Below are 13,655 nucleotides of genomic sequence, written 5' to 3'. Positions count from 1 at the left end.
TTTCTTTTTAAACCATAGCTCATAAGGACTCATGCCTTCTACTGATGATTTGCCAGTTCTGTTTAGTACATATATGGCAGTGTTGACTAGTTCAGCCCACATTGCTGCAGGAAAATGAGCTTCAGAATTTGAGTACTTAAATGTTCTTGCCACTTCGATTATTGTACGTATGTCTCTTTCACTAGAGCCATTTTGTTCAGGAGAATAAGGTGCTGTTAGTCTTTGAGTTATACCTTCAGAATGCAAAATAGCACGCACTTTGTCATTGTCAAACTCGCCTCCATTATCGCTGAGAAATTCTTTGATTGAATGTCCTAAAATTTTAGCATGTGCAAGCATGTGTTGTAACATATTTACAACAGCAGATTTTTCCTTGATAAAATACCCATAACGAAACTTTGTGTAGCTATCTTTAAACACAACTAAGTATCTTTTCTTCTGGAAAGATTCATCAAAAGGTCCACAGACATCAGCCGAAATTAATTCACCAGGCTTGCTGGCTGGCTTTCTTATGCCAAATGGTAAACGGTGTGCTTTGCCAAAAATGCATGGTTCACACAATTTTCTTTCAAATGGGATTTTAATTCCTAATTCTTTCTCAAGCATGTTCTTAATGTGACGTTTATCTTGATGTCCCCATCTCTGATGATACAATTCTAACAAGGAATTGTCTGCTTCAGCAGCATGAACTTCTATAATTTTATCAGGCATAATAGGTTCGATAGCTGCCTTGTATAAAGTACCATATACTTTGCGAGTTCCAAAAAGCACTACTTGACCATTAACCTTTAACCAGCATTCTGTAACTGTTGAAATAAATTTACTATTCGGATTTCTATCTTGAGCAGCAAGTAAAGAAAATAAATTTCTGTTTATCTCAGGGACATGCCAAACATCTTTAAGGTAAATTCTTTGGATTTTACTACCAATAGTTGTTTTGACACATACTGTACCTTTACCAAGAGCAACTAAAGTTTCTTTTCCAGCAGCCTTGATGCTACAGGGACTATCAAACTTCATAAAGTACGTGAAACAATTCATGATATGTCTTGTAGCTCCACTATCAATCCAAAAAGATGTTTGATCAGTCTTAGCCTCTTCGTCAATGGACATCAGTATTACACTGCCTGTATTTCCTTCATTGGTTTTCGTTAACCTATTCTTGGGTGGTCTTCCATCAGCAATCCACTGTTTACAATCTTTTACCCAGTGTCCTTTCTTTTTGCAATAATTGCAAATATCTTCTTTTCTTGGTTTTCTTCTGAATTTGTCTTTTTTATATTGCTTTTGTTTTTCAGATTTTGACATTACTAATGCCACTTGTTCATTTGTGTTGCCTTTCTCATGACTTTTAAATTCTCTTTCATGAGAGCAAAGCTGTGCTGTTAACTCATCAACTGTTCTTTTGTCTTCACCCAAGAGTAACCAAGTTGACTTAAACAAATGGTATTGTCCTGGTAAGACATCTAAAATCTTGCAATTGTATGTCAGGTAACTTATTTTCATTTTTCTTTTCAAGTCCTGAATTCAACTCATTCTATAAGTTTTTTAATTTAGAAAGATGAGCCGCCATATTATGATTTTCATTCCACTTGAATTGAAAAAAATTGCATGCATATATTATACAATTGATTTTCTTATGATGCTTCAAATAACTTATGTAATTCCAACCACACTTCTCTAGCAGTTTGAAATCTCATAACTTTTTGCAGAGTTTCTTCCGTCATGGAATTCGTTAATACCATCATAGCACTAGTGTTTGCATTTTGAAACTTCTTAACAACTTCATTATATCTCTCTTGTTGAGCAATCGGAGCATCTACAGGAAGAATTTCTGGTTTCACTATAGTTCCTTCTACAATTTCTAAAGCACCAGGATGATAATTTAAAACAAATTTTATCCTGTATTTCCATGTAAGCCAATCGCTTTCACCTGATAAATGCTTTACTTGGACCTTAGATAATTCCATACTTTGATTTCTAAACAACTTTCGATTGCTATAACGAAAATAAAACACTTACTTGATTAGGCTTAACGAGTTCCATTTCTTCGAGAAAACATCAATTCATAACATTTGACGCAATATGGGAGCTTGCTTGACCCATAACCTAAAAAAGTATTTCTTAAAAAATACATAACCTAAAAAGGTATTTCTAAAAATAGAGAAAACAAACAGCAGAGCAAAAATACGATGCTTTTTATTTGGAATTACAAACTATAGCTTTCTTTGAACGACAGTATCGCGAAGCACGATCTCCTGATGACGACAACACTCACTGTTGCCAGAACTTATCTAAACTATGTATTATATTATTATTATTTTTATTAACATACTTTAATATTTAAGTATTTTCTAGATATGTAAATATATTTTTAAGTATATATTTGTTTTTTATAAATTATGAATTAGTTCGTTTTAGTTTCTTATCGGTTTATATAAATTATGTCTAGTTCCTTTTTAATTGATATGCATATTCCTGTCGGCGAGGTTTCTGTAGACAAGGGTTTCTAAAATGCAATGGTTTCTAAATTAATTTTTCTGGTAAATTTAAAATTTAATTTAATACTAGACTTTAACTTGCCTATTTCTTAAAATACTTCATTATTGGTATTTTCCTTTCAGAACTTTAATTTTTAATTGCTAATTTCTCAAGGTACCACTTTATTGGTATTTCTTTTTGGACATTCTTCACTATGTTTTTACTTTTGGTTTTGACTTTTACCCTTGCCTGCATGAATGACGAAACACGAATTGAATGATTGAAAAGTTAGGTTTGGAGGCAACTTCCCCTTGATAAGTCTGTCTCCTACCTGCTCAACAGTCATTCACTTATGCATTAAATAAATAATTTTTTTTAGATTAATTTTAATTTGCTAAATTGGTGAAAACTTATTTTCATGGTTTGGTTTTACACTTGATTTGCTTATGCTATCTGAATTTAAAGGATATTGTAGATTAGTTCAAAAATTAAATCTTTTATATGTTTGCACATTTAAAAAAAAAAAAAAAAAAAAAAAAAAAAAAAATAACTTTAATTTTTTTTAACTTTAAATTTGCTTTTTACATATATACATGTTTGTTTAAATTTATATATATATATATAACATTCTGAGATCTATCTTGTTTAATGAAAGTGCTCTGTTAAGCAAAATAATGGTGGCCAAGTGGTTAAGTCAAACACTGGTAGTTTGACCCAAGTATGAATTCGAGTAAAGGAGCTGGTTGCATCTTTGGTTTTTCCCATGTGACACAACACAGATATAAACCGGTTTCCTAAAAAGGTCCTGTGCAAAGGCAAACAGCCTTTAAGCTGCTTTGCCTTAATCAATTAACCTAATCTACACTCAGCATTCTGTTATATTTTTTAAGAGTATATGCTTAAACCTAAATAAATATCCATTTTACTCTTCTATCAGAAATTACTACATATAAGAACGTGCTAATTATAGAAACAGATCCATTTGCGGTAGATTTTTGTTTTGAAGCATTTCATAAAGTTAAATAAAAGCTGAAAAAATTTTATTTCATTTTTTTTTTTTACTTTGTTTCTAAAATAGTGTGCAAATCAAACAATATAATGATAACTAAAATAATTTTTTATATAAAATTTTAAATATATTTTCATTAAAAGAAAAGAGTACAGTAATACCCCAACTTCAGCAAACTCGAAATTATGCAGTCCTTTACCTCACAGCATGTATGTGTTTATCAGCGTCATACTTGAAACAAAAGTGCAGATGTAACACAATGTCCAAATATAATTTTAACTTCTGAAGAGAAGTACTCAACACACAATACAGTTACCTGGATTAATTTTCTTCGAGGAAACTATCTTAATGTGAATGAATCAATTTCCACTTTGAGGCAAATGACATGAATGTCTCTCATTTTGCTTTATCTCACTACTGAGTAAACAATGCTATAAACAATTCGGTGCTACTTTGGTAGACGGTTGCACGGATTTTGGCGAGCAATACGACTTATGGTAAACCCATTGCTGGACAAGTTATTTATGGTAACTGATACTTTGTTGTCATTTTATTTAAAAAATAATGCATTTTATTATCCATAAATTCCATGTTTTAAATATTATTTATGACTTCAAAATAATAAAAATGAATTTAATTTTGCATTTTTATTTGAAATAAAAATTTTATTGTTTATGATATTTTATGGAATTTTATGTTGTGAATGATGTAATGAATGACGTCACATTATTTTAAAAGTAATTGGTTTTAATATTTATAAATTTAATCTGTTTTAAACATTATTTATGGCTGTTAAATATTAAAATACAATTTAATTTTGCATTTTTTTTAAATATGATTTTATTATGAATGATTATTTAAATAATTTTAATTCTATGCGTGATGTAATCAGCTCCCTGATTGGTTACTGAATATTTGTGCATTACCGCTCCATTTTAAAATTTTATTATTCATATCTTCGAATTCTTCAGATTTCAAAGCGAATGGATGTGACTGTTTCGAATATGAATGTTGTTATTGGTAATTACCAAGAATTATTGGTATCAGAATAAAAAATTGCCGTTTGAGACCTTATTTTGGCCAACCTTGCTTTCCTAATCAAAGCTTTATTTATTGTTACAAGGGTCAGAGGAAATTTATTTTAAATTTTTGGAGGAAACCTCGCTAATTGCTTCTTCGATGAAGTGCGAGGGACGTAGATCACAAATGAAAATCTTTTTTTTTTTTTTTTCTGGTACTTATCAACATACAACAGGTAAAATACTTTAAAAAAATGTAAGTACATATTTTTCTTTTACTTTATAATTGTATACTTCAATTTCTATTAAAAAATTAATACATTGTTTTAAAAAATTCCTGAGATATTTCTTGCCACATATGTTTTAATGTTAAATAATTATATCCTATAAAACTTATTTTTAAAGGATTTGAATTTAATTATATGAAAAATTTTAATTCTTTTGAACATTAGAATGATGTTTTTAATTCAATATTCAATTTAAATAATATTTTATTCCAATTAAATGTTGGCGCAATGTTTTTATTCTATTATATGAAAGTAATAATTTAACCTTACTTTAGCATTTTATACTCGTAGTAAATGTATTTATTTACATTTGCCAGCCATCTTAAAAAACAACATTTTCAACAAAAAATTAATCCATTATTTTTAACGATATTGATTTTTTAAAAGTTTCGAATATTTTACTATGCCTGAAATACGTAAAAACGGCGTTTTTCAAGATGGCTGACGACTGTGAAAACCTCGCCAACGTAAATCGCCAAAAATACATGCAACCGTCTACCAAAGTAGCACCACTAAATGGTGTAAACTTCTGCATTTTTAAATTTTAGGAAACTGAGAGATTTCTCAACAAACTGGCACTTCTTCATTTTTAGTTTTCCTCAATTGAATGATTCACATTATACCTTTCAAGTGGTTTCAGGGCCCTTTCTCTTTACAGCAGGACAATCAGTAAAACTTAGGATTATTATTTTGTGTTACATTTTTTATAATGTTTAAAAAAGAAGCATGCCATCTAAACAAGGTAATAATGATTCTAGTAAAAGAGAAGAAAAACACTAATGCTGAAACTTAAACACAAAAATAAGGATTTTGATGATGGAATGAAAATCTGTGAATTTAACAATAACTATTAGAATTCATAATAAGAAGTCGAAATATAATTCTCATAGTTGTGAAAAATGCCCAGTTGTTAAAGTAAAGCATTATTGCATAGATGGAACCAGTTCAGAAATTTTGAAGTGGTAATCAAGTAAGAGTTAACCACTTGCGCCAAAAAGATGTGCCACGCACGTCGAGATGCTTTTGTCTCAATGCAAAAATGAAAATAACGTGGTGCACAAGTTGCCTAACAAGATTGTTTATTTCTCAAGTTACAGCTCTGGATTGCACTCGCAGACGCGGAGCAGTGTAAATGAGACACTTTACCGCTTGTAATATCATAGTGCACGGCACCGCAACCGTGAAGTTTAGTCGTAGCGCAAGTGGTTAAAAACTGTTCAATCAGTCAGAACAGTATATGTTATTAATCTGGACTGATTTTTCAGAGGTATAAGTAGAAAGAAACTACAGAAACAGTCAAATATGAAAACTTTAGTAATGGATGATTTAACTGATTTAAAACTCATTGTAACTGGCACAATATTATGAAGAGTAGAGAAGTAAAAAGTGCAGAGTAAGAGATGTCTTCTTTTCATGAGACACTGAAAGTTATGATCAAGGAAAGTGGCTATAGCAACCAAATCATCTTTTTTATATGGATGACAATAGCCTGTTCTGGACAAAGATGCCTAAAAGAACTTCTTTTGCAAGTGTGTGTGTGCAGTGTGTGCAGGGGGGGGGGAGAATCTTTCCAAGTTTTTAAAAACGGGTTGACACAGATAGTGGGAAGCTAGTTATTGCAAGTTCGAATATCTTTTAATTTATTACTCTGAAAATCTAAAAATATGTCTAAAGCTGACTTGGCCATGATTTGGAAATCAAATTCTAAAGCTTGCGTGAGAACTTTCATTTTTGAGTATTAGTTTAGTCATCACTGTATACCCAAAGTTGAATTGTTATTGCCAGTATAAATTCCATTTAAAATTCTGCTTCTAACTAGTAATGCACCTCGTTCATCCTCCTGCAACTTGAATTAATTCTGACTCAGATGTAAATGTGGTTTTTTTTTTTTTTTTTTTTTTTTTTTTTTTTTTTTTTTTTAACTTCAAACAGCCAACTTGCTTTACCCTATGAACCAAGAAGATACCAAAACATTGAGGGTTTATACATCAGATGATCATTTGAAGATCTAAATAACTCTATGAAGCAAAACAATCAGCCATCTGTTAAAGATTTTGGGTCACAATGCAGTGATTTAGATGCCATAAAAGTCTTGAAATGGGGGGAGACTGTACTGATTCTGATGCGTAGAAGAAAATTTGTTCATTCTTTTTTTCAAAAGCAAGATCTAAACAATGCCAGAAGTTGATGAAGTTGACAAATAACAGAAGTTGTCGGTCTTGCCAGATAATTAGATTTAGAAGTTGATAGTGATTATATCAATGAGCTTTTATACTCACATATCAAAAAGCTTACAGTCAATGAGTTTATAGAGTTGCATGAGAAAATCACTTCTGGAGAAGTCAACATATTAAACTCAGATCCACCAAAAAAACTTAAAACAAATGCATACTTGACAGAAAGTCTTAGCTCAATTGAAAAAAGGTTACAAATTTTGGAGAATAGTGATTTTAATAACAAACATTATAGATACAAGACAAAAAATAAAATATTAGCTTGATATGAAGAAATTTTATACAATGAAAAAAGTAATTAAGTCATCAGACAAGATGAATTTATGGAGACAGTGGCATTGAAATAACTCCACTTTATGCAGCACATTCATTTCCATACTATTTTATTATTATTACTACAGCTTAAGCACTACCTAAGTGCTTAAGCTGCATTATTGCTCTGTACGAAAGCTGCATTTTTCATTTCAAACTTTTTTTAAAAAAATGAAGTTTTTAGCTCTTGATTCTGTTAAAAAAATTCATATGCAAAGTTATATCTCTACTTACTTATGGCTTTTCATCAGTCTTGCCTATTGCATTATTACTGTATATCACTTTTAAAAAGTATTTAAAATTTAAATCTTGTTTTACAGATGGGATACATAATTCCTATAGATATTCTCAAGTACAGAACAGAAGACAGAAGAGCATACATTAGATTACCTGCAAGGTTTGTTTTATAATTCCAGTTTCTTTAAATTATTAAAATTAAGTATTTTAGTTTTCATTGCTTTTATCTTTAAAAAAAGATACTTGTACTATTTTCAAAACTATTTTGCATAGAGAAGGGAATGATAATACAAAATAAGATACTTTCATTACGGAAAAGAAATGCTCTTTGATCAAACCATTGTAAAAAGTATTTTATCTGAAATCTCATGGCAATGTACTCAAAATTAAACAAAATTGCTTGGAATGATGAAACGTTGAATCTAGATGGTTTGAATAGTTGGATATTAATTCATATCTTCAGGAAAGACTTTAGTATGATGTATGATCAGACAACTATAATATTTCATTTTCTAAAGAAGCATACTTAAGTTTTTCAAAATTAATGAAATTTAAATGTTTATGTCTAGAGATGATCAAACTTGTCTGATACTTGTGCACTGAACAGTGATCAATACATTTGTTGTCTGCTATATAATCCAGTCAGTTTTAAATAATTATGAAACAACATAATGAGGATAGTGACAAACTTCAAAATACATCAAAATGACTGCATATTTTGATATAATTTATTGTCTTTATACAATAGTTTGCTAGTCACATACTAAATCAAATTCAAACTTAGGGAAAGAAACAGTACAGTCAGAGTTTAACAAAACAAATTACATTTGCTTGTCTCCCAGTTGAAACTGTCTGATGAACATCAGTAAAATAAGTATATTTTACTCAATAAGTTCAATTATTTTAGGATAATTTTCCAGAGAAGAAAATTAAACCAAAATTAATAACTTTAAGTATTCAGACCAACCCAACTCCCGGGAAGGTATATTTCCTAGAATTAATTTTTTTTGATTTCATACTTGCTTCATACTTTATGTAAAATTCATCTTTTGAACAGTTCTTTCATTTTTTAAACATTACTGTTTGATGAGAATGCGATTCCAATATTCAAATTATTTTTTAATGTCTTATTTTTTCCCTTTTGTTAAATGTTAATCTGTAATACATCTTTACCATTGTTTAATCAAATATTACACTCAGGACAAATTTTTTATTTACATAGAAATGATTTTTTTATATATTTTTGTAAGTTTTATCAAAGGAAGCTACAGTCAGGGAAACAAAATTTTTAGTATAGTTTAAATCAAGAAAGAGAGCATTAAAAGTTCTATACTACAAAGCACATCAGATTTTTATCATTAGTTACTTTAAGCTAGATAAGATGCACCAGATATATTTTAATTATTCAATCAAAAATCTCAGCTGTGCCAAAAAGTTAAATATCTTTCGACTAATAATTATATATATATATATATATATATATATATATAATGTTTGTTTATCATAATTTGCTTACAGGGATGTCACAAAAGTATGGAGTGCTCTTTCTCTGTTTACCAGTTATGAAGGTTTAGAATGTATGTTTAGAATATTTAAGGTAGGCTTAGACTGAATTTGAATAATTCTTATGCATAAGTATTTTAAAAGTGTATAATATTTAAAAATTTTTGTTTTTCTAAAAACTATTTTTCATTGTGTTTTTTCATATTCCCTTTAGGTAACTCAAGTTCTTGCTTGTCTGAATTTAAATAGTAGTATATATTTTCACAAAAAAACAGAAGATTGCACAGATACTTGAAAGGTAGTCACAGCTTTATTCTTCATCTATATGTAAACCATTTTCCAAAATCGTTAACAAAATTTAGGTGTTAAAATAAATATGCCAATTCTTTTTGAGTTTTTATTATGCTTACAAATAAAAATAATTAAAAAATGATAAATACAAAGATGTTCAAAGACAGCATAACTTCAAAATTAGTCTTGAAGAAATTAAATAACACAGCTGCCCTAATAATTAAATGAAATTATGTGGTCCATAAATTTAACAAAAAATTCATCACAGTCATTTAACCAAGAGCTGATGAACAAATAACAGCCACTCCTCTTTCATAAAAACTATATTCTTTCTGTTGGCCAGCCACAGGAAGATTAACTGTGAAGAGTAATTCACTACGGGTTGTATTTAAATACACAGGAAGTGTCACCTAAAAATAAAATATAATAGGAATGCATATTTTAATGATGGAAAATTGTTAAGCACCATATTAATGTGTTCAGAATTCAGTATTTAAAATGACAATATATTTTATAATGCACACACAGAGAAAACTATGGAAATATCCCAAGGACCATATTGTTCACCCACTGGGAAACAGATTGGGAAGGAGTTATGAATGATACTTGGCTACCATACAGCATAACTTCCTGGCTACTAGTGAAAATATATCCCCCTCACACTTCGTACATTTTGCAGGAACAAATTCTTAAAAATTATAAATATTAAATAACAGGAAAAATAAATTTTATATTACCTCTGGTGTTGATTTCTTTTCTTCAGTTCTCCTAAACAGTGGAGCGAAAAGATGAAAATATATAATAAACATGATATTATGCTACTAAAATCTGTAACTGAATAAATACACCTTTATGTATTGTAATGAGGGAAAAAAATGCATTACTTGATCCAACGAAGTGTAGTTAAAGGCAGATCAGTGGATATGGTCAGGGTTAAGTACAAATGGCTTTTGCGGCATTCAGCTCCTTGAAGTTTTAATCCTTTAAGAACATACATTTAATATTTTACTATAGTTCAAAATAAAATATATATATTTTTAAATTGTCCATCAACATTATTTAACATGAAGAAATAAACACCAAATAAATGAAATAAAATAATCATAATTAACATAACCTGTATTTGCCACATTGTCATGCAGCAAAATAACATAAATAAAGAAATTGTATTTGCACGAAATTAAATGTAGAATATATATTTTAATAGAATATTTATGTGGACACACAGGATTATTAATAATTAAATGCAGTATGGATATCAGAATAATACTGTTTAAAATATATTTCTAATAATACGCAAGCAAAGATCCAAGAATATAATTCTTAATAATAAAAAGTTAACTTCAGGAAGATATTACCTAAAAGCAATATCAAAGCTAGCACAAACAGTTTACAAATTTCATGCACTTCTTGAACACTTTTTCCATCAGAAGCATCATAATTAGATAGTTAAGCTGTTTTTCCCAAATAACCATAAAAGATTGGTCTAAATTCTAAGCAAACTGTACTGCTGAGGCATGTTATTTAAATACTTTTATTAAAAACTTTACTAAAATGCCTTTAAACTTGATCTTTTTTTAACATTTAGATTTATTAAAAAGTTGATAAAATGAAGTACTAATATTAGAGTTATACCTACAAAAAATGTTTTCTAAAACTTGAATATAACAATTTAAACCAGGACAATCATAACTAGAACTTTTTCTCATGAAAGAATCTCTCTCTCTCATTTCTTGTTTATATTTAATTTACAATACACATACCTTTGCTCTTTCTATACATGAATATTATTTACTTTTATATAAATTATAATAAACATAAACCTATGCAGATGAAAAGTTACTTTGTTATTTAAAATTTTACTTCTGATTTTTTTTTAATAAAAAGGGTCAGTTTTTGAAATCTACTGCAGCTTTTGTAATTTACATATACTTTGTGAAGCTTTTACCCTTAATTTAATATTTTCATTTATGAATGTCTATGGTCTAAATACACATTTAAGGGAAAAAAAAACTTTACAGAACTCCCCCAATAGAATATTAACTATTAGTGTAATTCTGGTATCACTTAAAAAATATTTTAAGGTAAAATATAATTAATTTAAATACCAGTTTTTCTATGAAATATTTAAGTTAAAAGACTTAAATGCCATAAATTTGCAATATATGGATCACCTAGTGAATTTTTGAATTTGAAACCAATACAGAATTTTAAAACTGTCCAGTCCTACATTTAATTGTATCTGAATAATCACAATTGATGAGAACACTCTATGAATTGTTTTTTATGTATTAATTAAAAACATGAAGTATTTTATAATACATTTATAGAACTTTTGGAATACACTGCATTTTACACAGTATTCATGCCATATTTAGATTAGTGAAATATTACATAATACTATCATGTGAAACTTAGCCTGCATAGGTATCACAGGAAATTCAACATAACACAGCACTGTGTCTCAAACAGTTCGCAATATTAAAACTTTGCCTTTAAATTTTCCGAGTTAAGATTTTTTTTAAAAAATTCATTTTTGGAAGAAAATTAATTGTAAGGATACTGGAAAAGGACCTGTTGCTAAATCAAGTAATTACAGTGAATTAATTCTATTAAAATAATGTCACAATGCAAGCACAAAGAAAATTATATTAAAGGAATACCATTTTAAATTGCGAAATGCCCAGCCCATTATTTTATTCAATGCATTACCTTTTTTTTTGGGGGGGGGGGGCAAAACAGCTCCTTGAAATATGTTGCACCATGAAATGCAAATTGCTTATACTATCCCTTCTGTTATCATATTAGGTTTACTCTAAATATGAATGACAAGTACTTCATTGATCCTAAACTTATTGAAAAATATTTTTACATTATCAAAACAATTCCGTGGCCTTTTTTTAAATCATTTATAATAAAACTCTTAAAGAAATTCTTTGAAAATCAGATTCTCCCCCCCCCCTTCCAGTGACCAGCTATACTTGATCTGACACCATCTGATATTTTTTAAGGGAAGCAAGCAATCATGTAGGTAGATAATCCATATTTCATCAGCTACAGGGTACAATAATAACCAACCATCCAACCATATCACATGCCAACAACCTTCAACAATATGTAAAAAATATATGCAGACAAATCTTAGGAAAGTAGGGGGATGGTTTTAACTTCTTCTATAATAGGGTTGCTTTATCTTTTAATGAATGACAGCAACTTTACTGTATACAGAATTATGATCTACTGATGCGTAGCTAAAATGTAAATTAATCATCTAATAATGTAATAAAAGAGATTATGACTGATGTAAAATCATGTCCCTTTTGATATGATCAAATGGTTGGCCGGACCTATTCTATAAGAAACAGTGTGGCAGAGTAATTTCAATTCCCAGTGACAAAGTATAAAATAGTACAACGCATGTATTAAGCTGTCTCATGGGTAGAAAAACAGAACTAAAAAAAAAAAAAAAAAAAAAAAAAAAAAAAAAAAAAAAATGTAAAAAACTAACTATTAGCTTTCCTCCAAATATCACAAAATAATCTCAGAAGAATTTAAGAAATAAAAAAGATTTAAAAAATTAAAAAACAATACCTGTTACACCAAAACTACATTCATCTAAATCAGCTGGTTTTTCATCCTTATCCAAAATTGTTACCTAGTATTTTAAATAAACATTAATATTTTTAATTTATGTAAATAATTTTTAAATAATTTTAAGACATTTTAATTTTGTTCTAATTGAAACAAATAAACTTACTTTCATTGCCAGTTCTTCCAAGGACCATCCATTTGCTTGAGCAACATACTGTCGAGTAGCTGTGATATATGCTTCAGGATTGAAGAGACCACCAAGCCAAACATGTAGATTCTACATCATATAAAAATGCATACATTATTTTAAATGAACCTTCATTGCATTATCAGATATTCCAATATGTTTGCACATGAGGAATATAACCTTGATACTGCAAAACTATGAGATGGTAAAGACTAAAACATATCTCACTGTGGTTTGTTTTCAAATACAACAGCAGCTCTTGTACAGCTCAAATTTACTTAAGTTAATAAATCAATGCATTTCAGTTCTCATATATGCCATTATATGGAATAATAAAAGTTAATTGTACCTTATTTTATTTTTGTATTTCTTGCTTACAAAATTTAAAACTTATAATTTTATATACAGAAATATTATTTGAAATACACATGTATGTCAGATATAGCCAACCAATGTCTAATGAGCCTCATGAAGATCTTTCATTCCTTAAATGTGGCTTGCAAT

The 13,655-nt window shown here is 28.9% G+C and overlaps 2 protein-coding genes across 3 annotated transcripts in view; one reads left to right on the top strand and one right to left on the bottom strand.

The window, feature by feature from the left end:
* Rpp14a (Ribonuclease P/MRP subunit p14 a) overlaps positions 1-13,504 on the top strand; it is a 35,417-nt gene extending 21,913 nt beyond the window's left edge. The window contains exons 3-6 of the mRNA XM_085817198.1: positions 7,663-7,739; positions 9,098-9,176; positions 9,297-9,380; positions 13,143-13,504. Of these exons, the coding sequence (XP_085673324.1) occupies positions 7,663-7,739; positions 9,098-9,176; positions 9,297-9,377 (237 nt within the window). The 3' untranslated portion in view covers positions 9,378-9,380; positions 13,143-13,504. The remainder of the gene's footprint in view (positions 1-7,662; positions 7,740-9,097; positions 9,177-9,296; positions 9,381-13,142) is intronic.
* Positions 9,466-13,655, bottom strand: part of Dhc64C (dynein heavy chain, cytoplasmic) — a 289,295-nt gene continuing 285,105 nt past the window's right edge. For both annotated transcript variants that reach the window (XM_085817195.1, XM_085817194.1), the window contains exons 87-91: positions 13,131-13,241; positions 12,965-13,028; positions 10,258-10,354; positions 10,111-10,141; positions 9,466-9,783 (exon numbers count right to left, since the gene is read on the bottom strand). In XM_085817195.1, coding sequence (XP_085673321.1) covers positions 9,646-9,783; positions 10,111-10,141; positions 10,258-10,354; positions 12,965-13,028; positions 13,131-13,241 — 441 coding nt within the window. In that variant the 3' untranslated portion in view covers positions 9,466-9,645. The remainder of the gene's footprint in view (positions 9,784-10,110; positions 10,142-10,257; positions 10,355-12,964; positions 13,029-13,130; positions 13,242-13,655) is intronic.

Source organism: Stegodyphus dumicola, chromosome 5 (assembly GCF_044657685.1).
Source record: "Stegodyphus dumicola isolate Sdum_Otavi_A_Nest chromosome 5, ASM4465768v1".
NCBI lineage: Eukaryota > Metazoa > Arthropoda > Arachnida > Araneae > Eresidae > Stegodyphus > Stegodyphus dumicola.
Note: the sequence above shows the minus strand (reverse complement) of the source record. Positions and strands in the feature narration are given on the sequence as shown.